This window comes from Sinocyclocheilus rhinocerous, unplaced genomic scaffold (assembly GCF_001515625.1).
Source record: "Sinocyclocheilus rhinocerous isolate Xijiao unplaced genomic scaffold, SAMN03320098_v1.1 scaffold669, whole genome shotgun sequence".
Taxonomy (NCBI): Eukaryota; Metazoa; Chordata; class Actinopteri; order Cypriniformes; family Cyprinidae; genus Sinocyclocheilus; species Sinocyclocheilus rhinocerous.
Window position 1 is genome coordinate 18908 of NW_015664986.1, and position 22574 is coordinate 41481.

The 22574-nt window shown below is 37.3% G+C and overlaps 2 protein-coding genes across 5 annotated transcripts in view; both read left to right on the plus strand.

The window, feature by feature from the left end:
* LOC107730538 (stress-induced-phosphoprotein 1-like) overlaps positions 1 to 2288 on the plus strand; it is a 9163-nt gene extending 6875 nt beyond the window's left edge. The window contains exons 7-10 of the mRNA XM_016541389.1: positions 365 to 401; positions 499 to 602; positions 707 to 879; positions 1590 to 2288. Coding sequence (XP_016396875.1) covers positions 365 to 401; positions 499 to 602; positions 707 to 879; positions 1590 to 1662 — 387 coding nt within the window. The 3' untranslated portion in view covers positions 1663 to 2288. The remainder of the gene's footprint in view (positions 1 to 364; positions 402 to 498; positions 603 to 706; positions 880 to 1589) is intronic.
* A 3108-nt stretch (positions 2289 to 5396) lies between these two features.
* On the plus strand, positions 5397 to 22268 carry LOC107730539 (fermitin family homolog 3-like). Of its 4 annotated transcripts, XM_016541392.1 has the most exons (15): positions 5397 to 5591; positions 7162 to 7291; positions 7993 to 8226; positions 8458 to 8574; positions 8754 to 8922; positions 9191 to 9293; positions 9474 to 9581; positions 9738 to 9866; positions 15325 to 15371; positions 16084 to 16208; positions 16285 to 16391; positions 17536 to 17751; positions 18935 to 19059; positions 21555 to 21696; positions 21811 to 22268. In XM_016541392.1, exons 2-15 carry the CDS (start codon positions 7168 to 7170, stop codon positions 21988 to 21990), a joined length of 1926 nt encoding a protein of 641 aa, XP_016396878.1. In that variant the 5' UTR covers positions 5397 to 5591; positions 7162 to 7167; the 3' UTR covers positions 21991 to 22268. The 4 variants fall into 4 exon arrangements, with proteins under 4 accessions (XP_016396878.1, XP_016396876.1, XP_016396877.1 ...); XM_016541390.1 differs by lacking the exon at positions 5397 to 5591 and having other exon boundaries at positions 7076 to 7291; XM_016541391.1 differs by lacking the exon at positions 5397 to 5591 and having other exon boundaries at positions 7076 to 7291; positions 16084 to 16160; positions 16258 to 16391.
* The last annotated feature ends 306 nt before the right edge of the window (positions 22269 to 22574 follow it).

A 22574-nucleotide genomic window follows, 5' to 3' on the forward strand; every position in this document is an offset into this window, starting at 1 on the left:
TATATGTCAATGTCTGATCTGTACTATTCTATGTCCTATTGCACAACTATCATTGGCTTTAGAAAAAAAAAATGGACATCTTCGGATTATAATAGTCTAAACTTGAGCATGTTGAATTTGTTCAAGAGACAGTGTTGTTATTGCTGTAGTTGTCGTGATTCAAAGGGAAGGAATTTATAGATGCAACTTCTCAGAGCATCATCACATTAACACTTTCTGAGAAATTTAAGAGCATTAACAATTAACAGCACAATAACAGGGGAAAAACTGATTCTACTTTGATGTCACTAATTGACTAGTTGGTTGACCTATTTACCATCCTGTCCTGTCACTGTTAACCATCACCTCTTGGTCTGTTTATCAGGACTGTGAGGAGTGCATCAAACTGGACCCAAACTTCAGTAAGTGCTATACATTTTGTTTTCTCAGCTTCCGTGTGAGATATATATATATATATATATATATTGCAAACACCATACACTATCCACTCACTTTTAGTTAAGGGTTACACGCGCAAGGGAGCAGCACTGGAGGCTATGAAGGATTTCTCTAAAGCAATGGATGTGTACCAGAAAGCTCTCGAGCTTGACTCCAACTCAAAGGTATACATGACCTGCTCTGTTATCTCTGAGTTTGAGGAGGATTGTGCTGGTGATGATGGCCTGACATACTAACATTATATTTATCTATTCCTCTTTCACTACAGGAGGCCACAGAGGGTCTGCAACGCTGTATGGTGAGCCAAGCAATGCGTAACGACAGCCCAGAGGAAGTGAAACGGAGGGCTATGGCCGACCCAGAGGTGCAGCAGATCATGAGTGATCCTGCCATGCGCATGATCTTAGAGCAGATGCAGAAAGACCCACAGGCCCTCAGCGAGTAAGAAACCATTCAAGTATTATTTTCAGTATTTTGCAGTGGTTCACAATCTGGCTTCCCCAGTGCACTGGATGTTTCCATTATCTAGTACTCTTGATTCAACTAATATTGTCTCTGCATGAACTGAGCTGGGGGTGTAGATTAGTGAGATACAAAGTCATCGTCACAGTAGACTTTAAGTACTGCAACTGTGATATGACATCACACTCTGAAGTGTCTTTTTTTTTTTTTTGTGAAACACAAAAATATTAAACATAATTTAACCTGTAATACAGCCAAAATGTAAAAACATGCATTCTTCACCTTACTGCAAATCTGCAATCCTGAATCCTGAAGTGTGGTGTGACCACCCTTTAAAATGTGAGGTAAGAGATTGACAACAAATTAAGATTTAAAAAAAAAAAAATTCACGAAATGTAAGCAAACTGATTTGAAATACAACAAATACTACCAGAATTTATGCAAAGTTAAAAAAAAAAAAATACAGTAATGAGAATTAGGGGGAATACCTAATTGTAATGAACATGACAAATACAAAAACTCTTAATGGTACAAAAATGTTTTTTTTTTTTTGTTTGTTTTTTTTTTGCTTTAAGAAAAGTATTTAAAAATGTGTCCAGACATGTTCTTTAATTTGTGACATTCATATAATGTAAATATTTAGGATTTTTCAGTGTCTCATTTCATTTTTTTCCCTTCTGTCCATCTAGTCATCTAAAGAACCCTGTCATCGCTCAGAAAATTCAGAAACTGATAGATGTTGGGCTAATAGCAATTCGGTGATCAAAGGAACCAGAAGTAAACCCAGGACATTATTCATCTACAGAACAGCAACAAGAAGACTACGAAGGATGGCGGCATTCCAAACAAATTATTCACCAAATTTAACAGGCACCCTAACGCTTCTCCTCCCACTCATCCCATTAATCTTTTATTTTTAATTTTTTTGAAGCCTTAATTGGATTAAAAATGTGGCCAATTAGTATTGCCTCAGCACTACATTCACTATTATCAGTTGTCATGGTTTTCAGACATTTTATTTTTCATACATTAGTGTATTAAAGAGTGGGGTTTGAACCTTTAATATTAAAAGCAGTTTTATTTATTTTATTTTATTTTATTTTATTTTTTCTTGTATGTATTTTTTACAGCTCAGTATTTGGCAGATTCGTTCTGAATCTGTTCTCTTATGGTTTTTGTATGTGGGGGGGTTTTGTTTCTTCCATTCTTTGGAGAAGAGGGGGAGGGAAGTATTGTGACATCAGCTCGCCATCAGTGGTTCATTTTCACATAGTAGGCCTGTTAGAAATCTGTCTGTCTCTGAATGTGAATGCATCGCTATTATTGTACTATACAGTCGTGGCCAAAAGTATTGGCAGTGACATAAATTTTGTGTTTTGCAAAATTAGCTACTTAAGCTGTTGTGGTGTTCATTCACATCGTTTCTGCAAGTATTGGCAGTGACATAATCTAGAAACAATGTGAATGAACGCCACAACAATTTAAGCAGCAAATTTTTCAAAACACAAAATTTATGTCACGACTGTACGACTGTATAATGCACTTCTATTCATGGGGGAGAGCTTCATAGCTCAGAGGGCCTCCCACCTGTTTGGCTTCGGTTCATAGTTTGCGATCGATTAACTGACTGTGATTTCAGCTTCACCACATTGAAATGCAACCATCAGTTTAATAAAGTTCTGGATCCATGAAGTTGTGTGACATTTGTGTAAATCAACATGCATTTATTGTGTTCATTCCATGTTTGGAATGGTACATTACAATATCGCTTACTATTTCTATACTACTATTTAATACTATTTTTGTATTATGTAAGTTTTGCTAAATATTTAAACAGGATGTAGTGGATGCTAGGATGACCTATGAAACAATACAATGTGCAATATACAACCCCAACACAATGTTTGGAGTACTGTATTCCACAATGCAATGTGTTCAGCTTGACCATCAATTTTCAGTGTAAATCGACTGAACAAGAAGCAAAATCGTGCTACGGTCTACTATTCATATATATACAGTGGGTACGGAAAGTATTCAGACCCCCTTAAATTTTTCACTCTTTGTTATATTGCAGCCATTTGCTAAAATTCATTTTGTGCATGTTTGTCAGTCGATGCACTTAATACAGTGTTGATCTGCCGTCAGCTTGTTGTAGCCAATTTGTAGCTTAGGCTGATGATACACGGGGCAATTTTTTGGGCAATGTTGCCGTCAACGGGCAACCAGATGAGACACAGGGTCCATGTCCGATCTAAAATATCCAGATAGACATTTGTTACCCATCACAATGGGAAAGTTCCCAAGCAATATTGCTCAAAAAAAGTTGCCCCATGTATCGTCAGCCTTACAATTACTCCTGATGTAATTGCATTAAATACTGTATAGACTATAAAACGATTATATACAAAATAATATATAATTATATATAATACAGGCAGGGTTTGAAATTAACACCCGCCAACCCGCCAAATGCGGGTAAAAATCAGCTGTGGCGGGTAACGCTGTCAAATCACTAGCCAATTTGGCAGGTTACTTTTCGTAAATTATGTTTACTAATTAATTTCTTGAGGAAGTTCAGCATCATGTCATTCCAAACCTGTATGAATTTCTTTCTTCTGTGGAACATAGAAGATATTTTGAAAAATTCAAGAAATGTCGGTCCATGCAGAAATCAAGGGTAACCAAAATGGTTTGGTAACATTCTACAAAAAATCTTTTGTGTTTTACAGAAGAAAGTAAGTCATACAGGTTTGGAAAGACATGAGGGTGAGAAAAGGATGACAGCATTTATTAGCAGTAAATTTCCTATGTTCTAGCACAAAATCAATGCTTATACTGTCAAGTGCATTTCTATGTGACAAAAATGCAGTAGGCTATTAGTTTGTTGCATTTGCTGTGAATTCAGTAATATATCATTATTTGTTTTTGTCCTCATTTATTTATTTATTTACTTACTCCAATTGAAGGCCCTATAACACAGCAAAACATTCACAGGGGAACTTGAGGGCCGGATAGGCTGGATTTGTCCAGGTCCGAATTTTAACCCCAGTCCAGCCCTGTACCCGTCACTACGCATCAAATAATGGCGTGGCGGGCACACTGGTTTCCTTTGCATTGAAGCAATTTCACAATTTGAGTTGAATTACTGAAATAAATTAACTTTTCCACGACATTCTAATTTATTGAGATGCACCTGTACATTATATATAACACCAAAATATAGCATCTAATGTTAAAATGTATGTTTTTACATATCCACATCCTTTTGGTCAACTCAATAAGTATTAACTTAAAACGTAACTCTGGTAATAGTACAATGCAGTCAAGGATTGTTTTGTTGTTAGCTTGTAGCAAACACTTGATCATCCACTGACGTGTTAGATCTATGAAAGTATTGCCAAGATTTTAGTAATGAAGTGGTACTATCCTGGTTTACCAGCTGGGTCGACTTGGACCAGATATAGAAACCAGCAAAACGGGTAGAAGCAACATATTGTGGCTGTTGGTTTACTTAAAGGCATAGTTCAGTTCACCTAAAAATTACAATTCTGTCATTTACTTTTAAGATGTTCCAAACCTGCATGAGTAGTATTTTTTTCCCGCTTAAAGTCCTTTGGAATGGCTAACACCAACTACTTACATTCTTCTTTTGGGTTCAGCAGAAGAAAGAAACTCATACAGGTGTGGAACAGCTTGAGGGTGAGTAAATGACATAATTTTCATTTTTGGGTGAACTATCCCATTAAGGAAGCAGCTTCTGACTACAATATGTTTCACACGCTCTTTGTACTTTAAATTGTAGTTTAAACAATTAAATATTTTTGATAAACAACAACAAAATGTTAATAATGACAGATGGGAAAACATTAATCCTTCAAATTACGTCATCTAACAAAAAAAAAAAAAAATGAATGGATGGATGGTATGAATTATAAATTTATGGCAAACCTCCGGGAATCACCGGGTGTAAAACGCACCTTAATTATTTGTCCATCCGCTCTGATATAATGTATTTTATCTGTACACTTCTGCCTCGAAACACATTCATCTACTCAGAGGAGCAGAGCCAAAGCACAAGCAAAACAATATTTTTTCGCAAGATGCATGAAGTTGTACTTTTTTAACCGCTAGAGAGCCAACAGTTATATATTGTAGTTTAAAGTTTTTTTTTTTCATCCTAAACTGATACAATAATAGTAATTGATTTTGATCACCTTTTAAATAAATAAACTCAGTTCTGCCAAATCTATCCAGCAGAGAGCACTATATAGTTACGTGTTTAACAGTTGATGTATAAGTGCAGTAATCATGAGAAAAGGTCAAATTGATTAAACTGTATTGTGGGAGCAGAAGTCTTCTAGATGTCTTCTGTTAAAAAAAACCCGCATACCTAAACAAAGAATAAAAACTGTATATGGCTTTTTCTCATTTTAAAAGTGCATCTCTATCACAGGAAGAGGAAGAGAAACCTATTTATGGGTAACTGAACCCTTAAGAAACCAGTCTGAAAAAGAGAAGAGCCATTCACTCGCATAGATGGGGTGAAACCTCAGCAGAGAAAGACAGAAAAAAGTGGGAGGAAGTGACAGCACATGTCTCACAAGTTCTTGAGAGAGGCAGATAGAAAGTGCTAGAGACTAAGGGCGTAGTCTGTACATCGCTTAACATTTTTGGAACCACAACCATACGAGGTAAGAAACAGAAATAAAAAAAAGAAACAACAGAAAGGAAGGGTGGGATGTTTTGTCTGATGGCTGTTGTAAGGTTTAGAAGAGAAGGTGCACACGCATGGGCCTTCAGGCCTAGACATCGTACCGTAGTGACATTATCTTTGTTTTGTCATAATGATTTCATAAGTTTATTTATTTATTTATTATTTGGTTACACTTTATTTCGATAGTCCACTTTAGACATTCTAATAACTATAAGTAACTTTGTAACTACATGTCAACTAATTCTCAGAGTAGACTGTTAGGGTAGGTTTAGGGTTAGTAGAATAAGTTGACAAAGAAAGTGTTAGAAGATATTAAGCAGACAGTCTACTAATACTCTACTAACTGCTAGTTGACATGTAGTTGCAAAGTTACTTACTGTTAATAGAATGTCTAAAGTGGACTATCGAAATAAAGTGTTACCTATTATTTTAATCACAGTGTAAAATATTCCTGGTGCACCCTGCTACATGTGAATTAACAAAGGTTTGATTTTTTGGTACCACTTTAGTATAGGAACCAATTCTCACTACTAACTAGTTGCTTACTAGCATGCATATAACTAGCATATTGGTTATTTACTTATAAAGCACATACTCTGCTGGCATGACCATATTTTACATCACTAATGCTACCCAATACCTAATCTCAACAACTACATTACTAAACAGGATTTAGGATAAATAAATCTTAAAAACATTTAAAAACATATTTAAAGGAAAGCAAAGGCCACCGATCACATTAAATTCACACAGCAAGTTTGTCTTTCTGAATGGTTAATGTTTTTGATTATTATGTAATTTAATATAATGTAAAGTTGACTTTTTATTTAACATAATGTACATATCATTTTACACAGATAATAAATCAATCAAGCAAATTTTAGAGAACAAAAGTGCTGGGAAAGTTTTAAAAAGGCAAAGTACTTTTATACAAGGCCAAATTTAAATTAGATTTAAATTTAACTCTCTCTCTCTTTCTTTCTCTCTGTGTGTGTGTGTGTGTGTATACACACATTGTTGTAATACATTACTATGTAATTCATTACTGTAATTAAATTTCCCTTTAAAAAGTAAAGCAAGGGATTACTCTTTTTTTTTCTGTAATTTAATTACAGTTTCATGCCTATTCTTGTATTTTTCAACTGGTCAAGGTTGATACGGGATTTAGAAAGTAATTAGTAATAAGTAATGTAATACGTTTTATATATGTCATGTTATTTGTATTTAGCAGCCACCCATCTGAAATTGTGCTGATTAAAGTTAAAGCATGTTAAACTGATTAAATGCAAAACTATAAAAAAGGGAAATAGCTGATATTGTGGAAGCATTCAACTGGTCGAGGTTATACGTGATTTAGAAAGTACATCATTTTTAATTACTTTTTATATGTCATGTTATTTCCATGTTATTTGTCAGCCACCTATCTGTAAATGTGCTGATTAAAGCTAGTTAGAAGTTAGCAGGTTAAACAGATTAAATGCAAAACTATAAAAAAGGGAAATAGCTGAGATTGTGGAAGCATGACGTCTTATGGCATCTGTATTCAGACTAGAATGGCAGTGTGGGACCTGTCCGTCTCTGTAGAGGAACTGGGACCGGAGGCCCCACCTCTTAAAATCAGTGTCACCTCGGACCTACATATTGGTGGAGTCATCCTCAAAGTTGTGGAAAAGTCACGTGAGTTGATGTCTGATGTTTGTGAATTTAAATGATATTCAGAGTTTTTGCAATGGCTTTAAGGGCATTAGGATTGCTGATTTCGGGCATGTCCATAACTCTCTAACACAGAGTCTAAGTCTCAGGTCTTTCAAAGCAATTCTCAGATCCATTTTGGTAACAGTTTTCTACATACTTATGTGTTATTTTTATTATATAAATATACATTTCCCCACATTTTACAAAGTTAACACCAACTGGACTAGCCACAAAAAAGGACATACAATGTGTCATTATTAAAGCAGTAGTTAATTATGATATGATACGATATGATATGATAACAAACAGACGAGCAAACAAACAATAAATAAATAAGCTAAAGAGATTCTATAATGTTGTGTGGACCCCGCTGACTTAAAATGTATGGACCGAAACCGTTAAAACATTCTTCAAAATATTTGAAGAAACATAGTCATACGAGTTTGGAACAACATGAGAATGAGTGAATATATATATATAATTTTTTCCCCCTATGCCATTCCCCACCCCAATAATTTTGCACATATTTAAACATCACATATGGTGCACATTTGACAATACTAAATGCAGTTCTCTCATTTTTATAGTCATTCTTCAAAACATCTTTATTTGTGTGTCATGGAGGAAATAAAATGGACTGGAACTAGGTAAGGGAGACCGACAAATTTTTTTGTCCTCTTTAGAAATAAAAAAGGATTGGTCCGATCATGCTCTGTGGTGGGAACAGAAGCAGCAGTGGTTACTGAAACCGTCCTGGACGTTGGATAAATGTGGGATTCATGCGGATGCCCGACTCTGCCTCACACCCCAGCACAAGCCCCTGCGGTTGGTAATGCCCAGCGGCATCATCCTCCGAATGAGAGTCTGCTTCTCCAGCCCCGTATTCCGCACCGTCATGGGCATATGTAAACTCCTGAGTGAGTGATGAGTTCAAATCATCTATAGCTCTTCTAGCTTTTAACTTTCGGATCATCTATACAGAAACAGTCTGTTGCTGAAAATATGCATTCGTTTATGTTAATTTATGACCAGTAAGTTCAGGACGGGTCAATGTCTGCAAAAATGAAAGCTCTAGTTATAGCTTTTTCAAAACACATGTGGTTTGATTTGACTATTGCACAAGACTACTTTTGTTTTCTCTTCTTTAGACATTCGCCGCCCAGAGGAACTATCCCTTCTATGGCCAGTAGAAGAGAAGAAGAAAAAGAAAGATAAAGATGTTGGGGAAGAGGTGTATGACATCACATGCGCACCACTTACGAAAAGTGAGCAATACATATAAAGAAAATATAAATTCCAAACCAATACACATAAATATAAGACCCAATTCAAAGTATGCTTACACACTAACTAACTAAATAAACAAATGATATTTATTTACTTATACACACAAACAAGTAAAGGTCAGGTAAAGCTGCTCTGATGTTAATTTATGCAATTGCAGGCACAATCCTGAAGCTAGCCAATGGCATGCCTGCTTTCTTTGCTGAAACGCCTGAAACTGAGGCTGTGTACAAAATGCTGGTGGTCAGTCAGCCTGCTCCAGCACCAGAGACCATTGCTAAGCTGTATCGGACAACTAACATAATGGAGAAAGCACATATTAACAGCAGGTAGGGTAATACACTTGGCAACATCTGGTTTTCAGGATGACTAAATTCAGTGAAATATTGCATATTGTGTATGCAAAAAAGGTACTGTATTGTGCATTCAGAAAATATTCACTGCTTCACTCCTTGTCACTTTTTCTCATTTTTTGTTGCACCCTCATACTGAAAAGCTTCATTTTTTACATAAATCTGCACTCCATACCCCAAATACAATGCATTGAAAATATTTGAGAATATGCTTGTTCTGTTTTGTTCTGAAATCTCTGCTCAGGTGGTTGGATTCGTCCCGTTCTCTTCTACAACAGGGAGTCAAAGAAAATGATAAACTCTTACTGCGTTTCAAATACTATACTTTTCATGACATCATACCACAGGTTGGTACAGCATCTTGAATTTTGTATTTATGTATTTACTGTACTTGTATATATTTTTATATTTTATTTAAATTTGTTATTTACATTTTATTTAAATGTTGAATTCTTATTGGATCTTATTGTCCTTTCCTATTTCCCCCCCATAAAATTATGAAAAAAACACATGAATCTATCTGCCAGGCTGACGTGGTGCGGCTGACGCAGTTGTATGAACAGGCAAGGTGGGCCATTCTGCTGGAGGAAATTGAATGCACTGAGGAGGAGATGATGGTCTTCGCTGCCTTGCAGGTATAGGTGATAGAGAACAGATATCAACTCACCATACAAATGGACAGTGATCTATCATTGTGATCACTGAGATTGTGAACAATGTTCTAACACAACTGGAGCTATAGTGAAAAGTGTTTTTACGTTTTATGATCTCTCTGTGTGTGATTACATCAGTACCACATTGGGAAAGTATCTCTGACAGAGCAGTTTGTGGCATCTTGTCCAGCTATGGAAGATCTGGATTCGGCTCTACAGTGTCTGGAGGTGAAAATGGAAGGAGAGAGCAGTGCAGATGACATGCTGGTCAGTTTCATGACATATACACAGCTCTTCAAAAAACAAGTTTAACAAAGCCTGTAGAGTCATGCATTTACATATTCACATGATCAAAACAGTAGGACAAGTCTACACCAAACTAATCATGTGCTAACATATTCCTTGCTTTTCTGGATTGTTCCAGTGTATACTTTTGTTTGTTCTAGTGTGCTTCTTTTACAGACTAGCTGAAATAAAATCTTTATTTTAGTATTGAATAGGTATCAATAGTTACTGAATAATATGTTTAATTCTGGGTAGCTCCGTTGGTTTTCTCTCCTAAAGCAGTCTATAATGCAAGTCTTGGGAAAGTCTTTACTATCACAGCGATTTTGAACATTTCCTCTATTATTGCCCAGGAAATACGAGTATATAACACACACTTCATGTAACACACAGTGACACTATAGCAAGGCATGTTGTCATACTATTTTGGGTAACTTATCACAGTGGGAACCCTGCTCCTGCAGAGTTTAGCTCCAAACCTAATCAAACACATCTGAACTAGCTAATCAAGGTGTTCAGGATGACTAGAAAAATACATGCAGATGTTGGAGCAGGATTGGAGCTAAAGTCTGCAGGAATGTAACCCTACGTGAGCAGGGTTGCTTCCAGTCCATAAAACACAGTAGGTTCCCATTGTGACAACTATGACAACGTGCCCTGTTGTAGTGTTATTGTGTGTTAAACTAAACCAACTATATTAGTATTTGTTGGGTAATTATGTGGGAAATGTTAAAAAAAATGTGATAGTTCTATGCAGTTCTGTGGGTTCCCAGGACCAGAGATGAGAACCAATGCTCTAGTAGATGGGAGTTTAGGAATGGGAACAAAATGGACCACCTTGGAGGATTGATCCACCATGGTGAGGACCACAGTATTGCCAATGGATGGAAGGAGGCCCATACCAGGCCATGGGCTGTGGTATCAGGAGGGGGACCATCATCTGGAGCAGCAAAAGTGCCGTATTTGCATAGAAACTGTCAACAGAATTTGGCAAAGCCCAGGAATTGTTGTTGGCTTTGCACAGGCCAGGCAAATGGCCTACTATAGTTAAAGCTCTTATACCACTGCAGGGTCAATTAGTACCATTTCCCTCAAGATAAAGGACTTCAAGAACAGAACTGGTTGGAAATGGAATTATTACTTTTCTGCCTTAATATAAATCTGGTTGTGCAGCAGCCTTTGGATCATGCATCTGATGTTCTGGATGTGCACCTGGAGAGAGGGGAAAAAGATACAAGGTATCGAAGGTACACAAATCATACCAGCTGCTGGACAGACACAGACAAATATGTCCATGAAATTACCCTCAGCTCCTGAGTCGATGAGCAAAGAGCATTGATGAGTGCTGTTGTGGAATATCAATGAGACTGGCAAGAGGTTACAAGGACTAGTAAATAGAAGGACAGAAGTTCTGCTTACCAGAACTCACCTGGTTATACACGTGCAAGAGCTTTTACTAGACAGAAAGACACAGACCATTGGAAGGATGCCACTGGTTCTCTTCCATAGTAAGACACAACCTACCCACCTGCATGGGCTCAGGCTTAGATGCCACCTTCCGCCACTCAGGAAGCAGAAGGGAGATTAGAAGAATCAAACCATAACCTGATGGAAGAACCCTGGATTCTGAAGTGCAAAACTATGCGATTATCCAGGTGGATGGCAATGATTGAAAGGAATGGTAAAAGCATGCCCCTGTATCACAAAATTAAAAGTGCAGTAGGAGATCTCGGAAAATGCTAACTTTAGTCTGATAGCACTGAAAGCGAATGTCCCACCCTCCCTGCAATCGCTGTCCAAAGCCACGCCCCCTGAACGCATATACGCTCACAGACCAGAATACCAGAGACAACATTACTACAATAGGCTACATCAGCGGTTCCCAATTCCATTCCCCCCCAACCCCCACCCCCTTTATGCACATTTCATATGTATCTCTTATCACGTGCGACGTTTGTTCTATTCGACCGTAAGTGCCCTGCGAAGTAGACCTCACCGGATATTCCGCCATGATTCCAGTTCAAAGCGAGCATATATGTTCCATACAAAGGGCATTAATGTGTGCGAGACGTAAAATTAAATAGTATTTATTTACAGAGGTATATTATGTCACACTTCTCTAGTAAGTTTCGTCTGTGTGCGCAGCGCAAATCCACGAAGGAATGTTCCGAAGTGAAGTAAACAAACGGATTTCCCCTGCTCAGGGAGTAGGGAGCAAAGAACACTGTGTAGGGAGCATGTCAATCGGAACACAGTTCATGCACGTAGCTCACTTCTAACGAGCTGGTTATCTGAATCGGGTGTGTTAACTAAGTGAGACATGCAAAATATGCAGAGCGGGGAGGCGCAAGGACTAGAATTGGGAACCGCATTGGGCTACATCATGTGTCATTCACCGGTGAGAAAACTTTATAGTACAGTTAGTAAAAGTATTACAATACCAGGAAGGAAGATCGGGTTGTTGATGTTTGTCTGCCATTCTCGCTCTGTCTGCACAGCATGCGTGAACACGCTGATAACGTATCCTGTCTGCGCGAACAGGGTGCGCAGAGGTATGCAAAATACATATGTTGACAGGCAGGTAGGAAAGCCAATTAATTTTTGATTGGACGAACATTTCTTGGTCATACGCCTTCCACAGAATGTATAAATACAGATAAATACATTTAGACCACTTAACTTAATGATTGTCAGTCCATATACACATGAAGTCATTTTACACATCTCTCTCAGCATTGCTTTCACATGCTGAGTTGTGGTTTGCGTTTTTGTGCAATCAGGGAATTATCCTGTCTTCACGTACTATCGGAATCGAGTTTCCTAATCGGAATTTAGACGTGAATGCCTCTCAAGTTGTATTTACTACTAGGAAACTCTTGAGATCATTTTGATACCAGAGTTTCTGAGTTGGGCGGGCCATAAACTTTAAACACGGTGGAGGGGACAACCATTACTGCTGTCAATGCTATTCTTTATTAGTTTTTTCCACAACAACATCACTTTGTTCTGTCACTAAAGTAGTGTATTGCTATATATGAACAATCATTTTAAGCATATTGTATGTTTTATAAACAGTGAAACAAGCATGTATTTGACCAAACTTCCAGAATTGTCAGCAAGCTGACTACCTAGCACAGTGAATATTTACATGATTCTAAACCAATAGGATGCTACATTTTGTTCTTTCCGACAACAAAGCACTTGAATAGGACAAGCTCCTATTCATGACTTCATAAGTGGGAAATAGGACATTTCCGATAGGACGTGAAGGCAGCATTAATCCATGCAGCACTACTGAATCACACAATCTAGTGTACATACAGTGTCAAACAAATCTAAAAGTGCAGTTTTTGATTTCTTATATTCATGTGAATTTATTGCTCAAACATCAGCTCTTTGGAAGCACAAGGTCAGAGTTTGTTGCTTCTTAAATTGAGATTGAGAGCTACTAGCACTGCTCTTGCCTACTTTTTGTCACAAAATCTTTTGTCATGAAGGATTTGTACTCCTTTTGATGTTTACAGTTGTACTTTCAGGTTTGTGTGATTTTTTTTGCTTTAAAAACTACAAATCTTACGTGACAGTTCCCAGCAGCTTCTCAGTCACAACCCATCCGTTGAGGAGAGAGACCACCTTGGACCTCACCATGATGTATGTCTGTGGCTAGAGAAAGAACACCACTTCACGTTAAATCATGAAGAACTGACCAGCAGGCTCACAACAGTAAACAGCTGTTGATCCAAGGCTTGTGGGAAGGACAAACAGTGGCGGCAGTTGGGAACCCAAAATTCTGCTTGATCTAGATTCAGCAAAGCTGGCCCAAGAGCTTGGTTGACCCGAGAAACCAGAGCATCAGCAATCTCCTCCTCAGTCATGACGACCCAGCATAACTCTATGGAATTCCATCACTGAGTAGACAGGAGATATCTCACCTGGGTCTATACAGATATCTCACCTGGGTCTATACTATATGTACAACCCTAACAACTCCTCGTTAGTATAGTGGACAGTATCTCCGCCTGTCACGCGGAAGACCGGGGTTCAGTTTGGGGAAGTCGTGGCCTAATGGTTAGAGAGTCGGACTCGTAACCCAAAGGTACCTCGTACCGGCAGGGATTGTAGGTGGGGGGAGTGAATGTACAGCGCTCTCTCCCACCTTCAATACCACGACTGAGGTGCCCTTGAGCAAGGCACCGAACCCCCAACTGCTCCCCGGGCGCCGCAGCATAAATGGCTGCCCACTGCTCCGGGTGTGTGTTCACGGTGTGTGTGTGTTCACTGCTGTGTGTGTGCACTAAGGATGGGTTAAATGCAGAGGATGGGTAACCATACTTGGCCACATGTCACGTCACAATACTGGCCAGAGTGTAAAGTCAAATCAAACAAAGACAGTCTAATCAAACACAGTAACCAAGTGAGAGTCAGAATCAGAGTCTGTGGGAGAGATGTATACTGAGAAACAGTCCACCACTGCAGCCAAATCCAAGGGATGATCAGAGGATCACAAAGGGGAAGGCAGAGGTGAGACTTAAGTCCTGCGTAACTAGACCTTTAGACTGACAGCAGAAGGTTTGGACTCCATTGCGAGTTAATGAGATCTATATAACCATATAGCAGACTACTTACATAAAATGCATATAAAGATCGGTCTTCACTCTATATCCCCCATTAACATCTTAATAGGATAATATTTAATGATGCAAGATGATTATTTAATGCAATATATTGATGCATTAATTGAGAAATGTACAAATAATAGTTCCTCTAAACCCTGAAGTATCATATTTGATAAATTTTATTATGATTTTTTCTAAAAATGATGCATGGATAATCAAGTAAACATAAATTGCTTCAGTTCAGTGTGTGTTCATCTTGAAATATTACTTTCAATTCATTAATATTTAATTGAATAAAAAATATTAAATTATATTAGTGTAACAATATAAAATGTAACATGTTTACTTTATAAAAATCAGTAAAGATTTCACAGCAAAAACATATGTCACGGTCAATGTGTCTTTATTAATACCCAATTTTTTATTTTTTATTTTCAGACGGGACAAAATTCTGCATCCATAAAAAGGTTAAAACAATCCAAAAATAATATGTGTACCACGCCCTTAAGGTGGAAATTTTTTACAGTTATACTAAACTATAACTAAAAGGCCTTCTACTTGCTAAAAAGTATGAACTATCAACCAGATGGCAGAAAGTACATAGCAGATTGTCTACGACAGGTTTTTCAGCAAAGTTTTGATCATGTTGATAATTGTAACAATAATTTAGAGGTCTTAGAAGTATCATCATTTTGTGTAATCAAATATGATACAGTAGCATTTATAGAGCTTCATATACTATAGGTGTTTCAAAACAGCCCAAAATCACTGTCTTGATGATCTGTGAACGGTTTGCATATCTAACATCTCAAGTGTCCACACAGGAAACAATGACGGCACCAGAACTACATGACTACTTGAAAATATTCAGGTAAGACACAAAACCCAGCTTCCGTCCCACATAAATACAAAAAATAAAATAAAATAAAGCTGCTTTGAAACAATGTGTATTGTATTGTGTAAAGTGCTATACAAATACAGTGGTGGCCAAAAAGACCTACCTGCAAAGCTACCTTAGAAACTATGTGCAAGTGCAAGGGCAAAACTTGCTTTAAACGCAAAAGATGGTCACATCAAATGTTGATTTAATTTAGTTAATAGAAGTTAATCGATAAAGAAAATCAATTTATGACCTTATTTTTGACAGCATCCTCATTTTACGGCATTTTTACACCAGTGTCTAAAACTTTTAACAGTACTGTAGCTTTGCAGGTAGGTTTCTTGAAGAATCTTGGAGACATTGCCACAGTTCTTCTGGATTTAGTCTGTCTCAGTTTGTTCTGTTTCTTCATGTCATTCCAGACAGACTGGATGATGAAGAGATCAGATCTCTGTGTGGAGCACTGGCTGTTGTCAGACTCCTTGTGCAAAATAAATCTCACTGGATTATTACAATTAATGGCAAAATGAATGTTTGGAAATGTAAACTGATATTTCCTACTGACACACTACAGCAAAAGATAGAAATAACTGACTTAACACCATTTTTTAGCTGGTGAAAATACTAGTGTTCTGATAATTTTAGCCACCACTGTAAACCTGACTTTTATGACTAATATTTTTGTGGTTTCACCTTTTTTCAGACCCAAGAGGCTGACACTGAAAGGATATAAACAATACTGGTTTACATTTAAGGACACGACCATCTCCTACTATAAGAGTAAGGAGGAGAGTTCTAAAGAGCCAATTCAACAAATGAACCTTAAAGGTGATCACACTCTCATGGATGTTAAAATGTGTATATACACATCACACAGGTGCACAACAGTTTTTCATCAACACAGGTTGTGAGGTGGCCCCTGATGTGAGTGTTGCTGGGCAGAAGTTTTGTATCAGGTTGCTGATACCCGGGCCAGAGGGCATGAATGAGGTCTACTTGCGCTGTGAGCATGTAAGTCAATGATTATTTGTGTAGAACAGCTCAACTGACATCAGTATGTATGTAGTGGCCAATTTAGACCTAATGAGTCAATAACATGGCAGTAAAACATCACATAAAAGCATTCAGACATTATAATCTAAGGGGGCGTTTACACCACATCATTTTAAACTAAAAACAGAAAACTTTTTATGCATTTTAGCTGTTCATTTACATGACAATGGCGTTTTGGAGGCATGAAACTGCAATTTTTATGAAAAAAAAAAATACTGTTATTGTCTCCATTGTAAACTAAGAAAACACAACTTTGTGAAAACATTATACCCTTTCGTTATTCATGTTCATACTATAGGAATGCGGATGTGTGTAGGCACGTAGTGCTTCTTTACAATGTGACATCGCCAACTACTGGCCTACACAACATTTTAGTAGTTTTCACTACTTTGACAACTTCTGCCGGTCATTTTGACAACACTGTTGTCTGTACATGAACCTTTAAAAAATGAAAAAGAAATAAAAAAGAAAAAAGACTACAATCATTGTTGTGTAAACATACCCTAAGTGATCTAAATAAATATCCATGAATTTTCATACATTTCAAGAAAAGAAGGGGATACAGCCAGGTTCAACATTTGTTTTATTTTGTTAACATATTAGAAGTAAAGGCTTTTAGACATCTGTTTTTATCACTTCATGTATCAGAAAATGCATCAAAATATTGTGTAAAAAAAATCTTGGTATTTTCAAAGTACTTAAGTTTTTGGGAAAGCCTAAGTAGATTATAAAGACCACTGGTGCCAATGGCTTTTTTAGATTAGATACACCAACACTGTTAGATCTTTCCAATATGCCAGGAATATTGGATGTAGTTTCTTTATCAGAAACATTTCTCGGCTGGAGATATGAGCATTTAATTTAGCACACCATGAGAAATATGAGCTTTCAGATCTGGAAATTCTAAATAGCATAATAAATGCTATGCAAGCAAATATATGAAATCTGATTGGCTGATGGCACCACAGAAAATGTCCTTGGCACCCTTGTAGAACCAGGTCTGTACAGTGAGTAATACAGGTTCACCAAAACTGGACAGCAGTACATTGTGTCTATGTTACATAAAACTACAGAAAAACTCTGACTCTCTGTCTTATTTTAGGAACAGCAGTACAGCCGATGGATGGCAGCATGTCGTTTGGCTTCGAGGGGCAAGACTTTAGCTGACAGCTCATTCTCTAGTGAGGTGCAGAGTATTCAGTCGTTCTTGGCCATGCAGAAAACCACAGCTAGTAATAACACAGCTCAGACAGATGAAAGTATCAATACACACAGCCTTGTCTCTCCACGCTACCAGAAGAAGTACAAACCCAAGCAGGTACCACATTTAGAATACATGTTTGAACTGGTTAATTACTGCATTATTTGTAACACTATTCCACTAACTATAAGTTACTTTGCAACTACATACAAACTAGCAGTCATTGGAGTATTAGTAGACTGTCTGCTTAATATCTGCTAACACTTTATTTTAATAGTCCCCCGACAGACATTCTATCAGCTATCAGTAACTTTGCAAGTACATGTCAATTTATTCTACTAACCCTAAATTAACAGTCTACTGGTAACACTTTAGATTAAGGAACACATATTCACAATTAACTAAGAGTTTTCCCCTCAACTCCTAATTTGCTGCTTATTAATATTAAGTAAGGTAATTGCTAAGTTTAGGTATTGGGTAGGGTTAAGGGATCTAGAATATGGTCATGCAGAATAAAGCATTAAAGGGGTCATATGATGCCATTTCAAATTTTCCTTTCTCTTTGGAGTGTTACAAGCTCTTGGTGCATAAAGAAGATCTGTAAAACTAATAAACAGCCAGTATGCTAGTAATATGCATGCTAATAAGCCGCTACTTAATAGTAAGATTTGGACCTTAAAATAAAGTGTTACCAGTCTACTAATACCTACTCTAATTAGAGTTAGTAGAAATGCAGTTGCAAAGTTACTTATAATTAGTAAAATGTCTAAAGTGGATTATCAAAATAGTGTAACCATTATATAACATGTAATCTTCAATGCTTTTTGTTTCTCTTGAACTTAAGGCCCTGTCCACACGAACGCGGGTATTTTCAAAACCGCAGCTTTTTCTATGCGATTTGGCTGTTCGTCCACATGCAAACGCAGCACCAGTTCACTGAAACCCAATATTTTTGAAAACTCCTGCCAGGGTAAAGATTTTCAAAAACTCGGGTTGCAGTGTTATCGTGTAGACAGCGAAACCGGAGATTTTGGCTTATGACGTCGGAGCATGCGCTGTTATCTCCGCCTACTGGAAACTTTTTCAGGCTTCTAATTGCCCAACATGGCTTTACGGTTGAGATTATATCGCCACCTGTTGGTTTGGCATGCTCTTGGCAGGGCTTCGTAGTATGCTTATGTGTTTTCCCGTGGACGGAGATTTTTTTTTAAATGGAAGAAGGAAAAACTCTGTTTATAAAAATACCCGTGTACGTGTGGACAGGCCTCAGTTTGGTCTCTCTTTCCCTCTAATTGTTCAGCTCACGCCGAGGATCCTGGAGGCCTATCAGAACGTAGCTCAACTCTCATTAACAGATGCCATTCAGAAGTTCCTTCAGATCTGGCAGGCTCTGCCTGACTTTGGCCTCTCTTATATTGTAGTCAGGTGAGTTTAGTAAAATTTCTCTGTAGGCAGAGCCCTGTAGGCGTGTCATACACCTATTTTTAAAGCTTTAAAGTTTAAAGCTTTATCTATTGATTCTAAAGCTTATTTATACATCGTATTATATATTTATATTAATTTAAAATAAAACCTTAATAATAATTAGTAAACTAAAATGACTTGTGTAAAGGATAACGGGTATAATAATGATAAATTATATAAAATAATTATAATAAATAATCATCACTAAAAGCCAGATCTTTATCTTTAAACCTGTTATACAATATATAATATATAGTGAATTTTAATTTGGAGCAAGGGAAACTGTCACATATGTGTCACTTTGCTCAAAGCTGATTGGTCAAATTTTGGTTTGAGATCTCTAAACCAGAACATATCCTGCCCAGGAGCAATTTAGCTCTGGAGCGTAAGTTACTATGGCAACGAACACCCTTAAAAGCCAAACCACTTTCACTGTGCCCAAAACCCATAGCTGGTGCGAACTAAATTGAAACTTACCTGGCAAACCGGCTTCATAGTATAGGCTCCAGTTCTGGCACTTCTTCTTCTTCAACACTCTGAGTCTTGGTAGTGTAATTTTATGCATGAGGTTCAGATCCTGACATTTTTTTTTTTTAAGTGAAGTGACATGTGACCGAGTAGGGTGACGATCTGCACAAACACAGTGAATACACACACAGTAGTGAACACATACACCTGGAGCAGTGGGCAGCTGTATTGCTGCGGTGCCCAGGGAGCAGTTGGGGGTTCAGTGCCTTGCTCAAGGGTGCGCATTGACCCACACGACTGGGTCCTCAGTCGTGGTATTGAGGGTGGAAGAGAGCACTGGTTAATCACTCCCCCCACCGACAATTCCTGCCGGACTCGAACCCACAACCTTTGGGTTACAAGTCCGACTCTTTAACCATTAGGCCATGACTGCCCCAACAATGAACCAAGTAAAACTTGACTGCTAGTTATTATCATGCATTTTCATATACGGAAAACAGTGGAATTGACTGAAGTTAATCAAGTTTTCACTAAAATAATGCACTGTCTTCAGATCAAATTATATATTTTCAAATTATGGGCCGAAGCAAGAACATATGTCATTAATGCATTTACTGTTACTATTTCAGAGTATTATAAATATTTAAATGCTGCAAAGATTCAGTCTTCCATGTATTTTGTAGCTTATAGGCATAAATTAATTTAAACCATAAGAACTTGGGAATCTGCAAAGAAATAAAAAATACTGCAAAGTTCAACTGTGCCTTATCTCTACATTTCATGTTGCATTTTGTGATTTAGAGGCTGTTCTAAGAGATTCCCAAGTGGGCACTGAGTTGATCTGCAAAAGTAATTTTCATAAAAGCCTGACATTTAAACAAACATAAATTATATATCTCATTAAATGCTAAAACTGGTTGTTTTCTGTTGATTTTGGATGTATCCCCCCAACCACCCACCCAGTCAACTCTCCTTCATGAGAAATGGAAACAAACCAAATTTCACTGAGATTGGACAGCGTTTAGGGTGTGCTCAACAAAGTTGAAATTCTGTCTTAATGACCATAACAGCATGTAATTAATAATTATACAAAACCATTAGTAAACTGTGAATTAGGTTAAAAACAACAACACAGAACAGTGTTGTTAGTCTAACAATGTTAAATTACATTGGGGGCGATAGCCTTGTGGGCAGTGCACTGACATATACTGTAACACTGTTGGGCATCACGAGGTCGAGTCCCAGCTTGCGGACCTTTCCCGATCCCGTCCCACTTCGCTTCATGTCCACTTACTGTCCTATTGAAATAAAAACATAAAATGCCAAAAATAAAATCTTTAATAAAAATAAAATGTTGTTTTTATATTTCGCAGGTATTTTTGTATTTTTTTTTTTTTTTCTTGCAATTTTATCTTTCAATGTACTTTAACCAATAAGGGCCACACTAATTATGGGTGTAACACTAGGGTGCAAAGTAACCAAAATAAACCAACATCCAGCAACTAATGAGACATTGACGAGAATGGACAGAGAACAACTGAAACAGAAGGCTATATATACAAGGGGAGAAACAAGGAACTATCTGAGACACTGACAATAACATGGGTATCCATGACAAGAAATGAACAGCAGGAGAAACCAAGGCAACAAAGGAAACAAAAACAAATAAAACAAATTACACCTCAAATGATGCACTATGCACTTATACACTGCCTGTGTACTTTTTATACTTATATAATCAACTATTGCATACATTTTTAAAGGTTATTTTGTCATGCATCTTCAAGTGTGATAGCCTCCTTGCGACAGTTGAGTCTATGAAGTGTCCAACATTCCATACTTAAGTACATTATCCTGGTATTTAAAGTGCCATTTGTCTTTTGGAATTTTCAGTGTGGACTGAAAATTCAGTATGACATAATTTAACCAAAATAATATCACATTATAAGTGACATTATCAAAAAACACATTATTTTTGTCCACATAAGGTTTAAGGGTTGCCGTAAGGATGAAGTGCTTGGCATTGCCAATAATCGTTTAATCCGCATTGACCTGAGTGTTGGAGATGTTGTGAAAACCTGGAGATACAACACCATGAGGCAATGGAATGTCAACTGGGACATCAAACAGGTAATCCGACTTTATATTATTCTATACCAATGAGATTTGTCAGTTTTTCCAAGCTCTCATGTTAATATAAATATCACGGTGTAAAATAATAAATTCCTGCCATATCTGTACCAGGTTGCCATTGAGTTTGATGGCAATGTGAACATCGCCTTCAGCTGTGTGACAGCAGATTGTAAGATTGTCCACGAGTACATCGGTGGCTACATCTTCATGTCCACTCGAAGTCGGGAGCAGAGTGACACTCTGAATGAAGAGCTGTTTCACAAACTGACAGGCGGCCATGAAGCTCTATGAGGAAAAAAAAAAGTCTGTGTACCTATGGACTGAAGATAATAAGATCTGACAAAAAAATAAAATAAATAAATAAATACACATACCGATATGGCCATTCATAAATATTTCCCTTAAAAAACACTATTGTGTCTTGACACGTTTGTGAGACCTGAGGTGTTTCATTTTGTGATGTTTCTCTGTCTATGTTTTAATTGGCTTTGAGCAATCTTATTGTAGGTTATTTTCAGGTTATTTTGTAGGTTAGTTTTACTGTTAACACCATATCTTGCAGTTACTAAATTTCACTGTAAAACCTTGTCAGCCTTTTGCTTTAATTCTTATGCATCTGATTGTTATTGTTGGCTCTTTATTGTTCTTAAATTCAGAGTTCAAGCATTCGGGTTGCTGTATTAATATATGTATGGAAGTCCACTGTGTTAAATACAGCAATGCAGGCGACGTTACATTGTTTGACTTGCAGCTCAAGTGTTAAAAAGGGTACATTGTGGTGACATCATTTGGAGCAGGAAACCACAGTGCAAGTTTCACAAGCATTGCGTATAGCAGAGTATGTAAAGGAGCATCCTGTGCACTAAAATTAATTC

Bases quoted from the DNA above. Each gene is read 5' to 3' on its own strand.
- LOC107730539 (XM_016541390.1), top strand. From the start codon at position 7,135: ATGACGTCTTATGGCATCTGTATTCAGACTAGAATGGCAGTGTGGGAC. The intron at 9,294-9,473 runs GTTGGTACAGCA...TCTATCTGCCAG, and splicing joins TTCATGACATCATACCACAG to GCTGACGTGGTGCGGCTGAC. The intron at 15,372-16,083 runs GTAAGACACAAA...ACCTTTTTTCAG, and splicing joins GACTACTTGAAAATATTCAG to ACCCAAGAGGCTGACACTGA.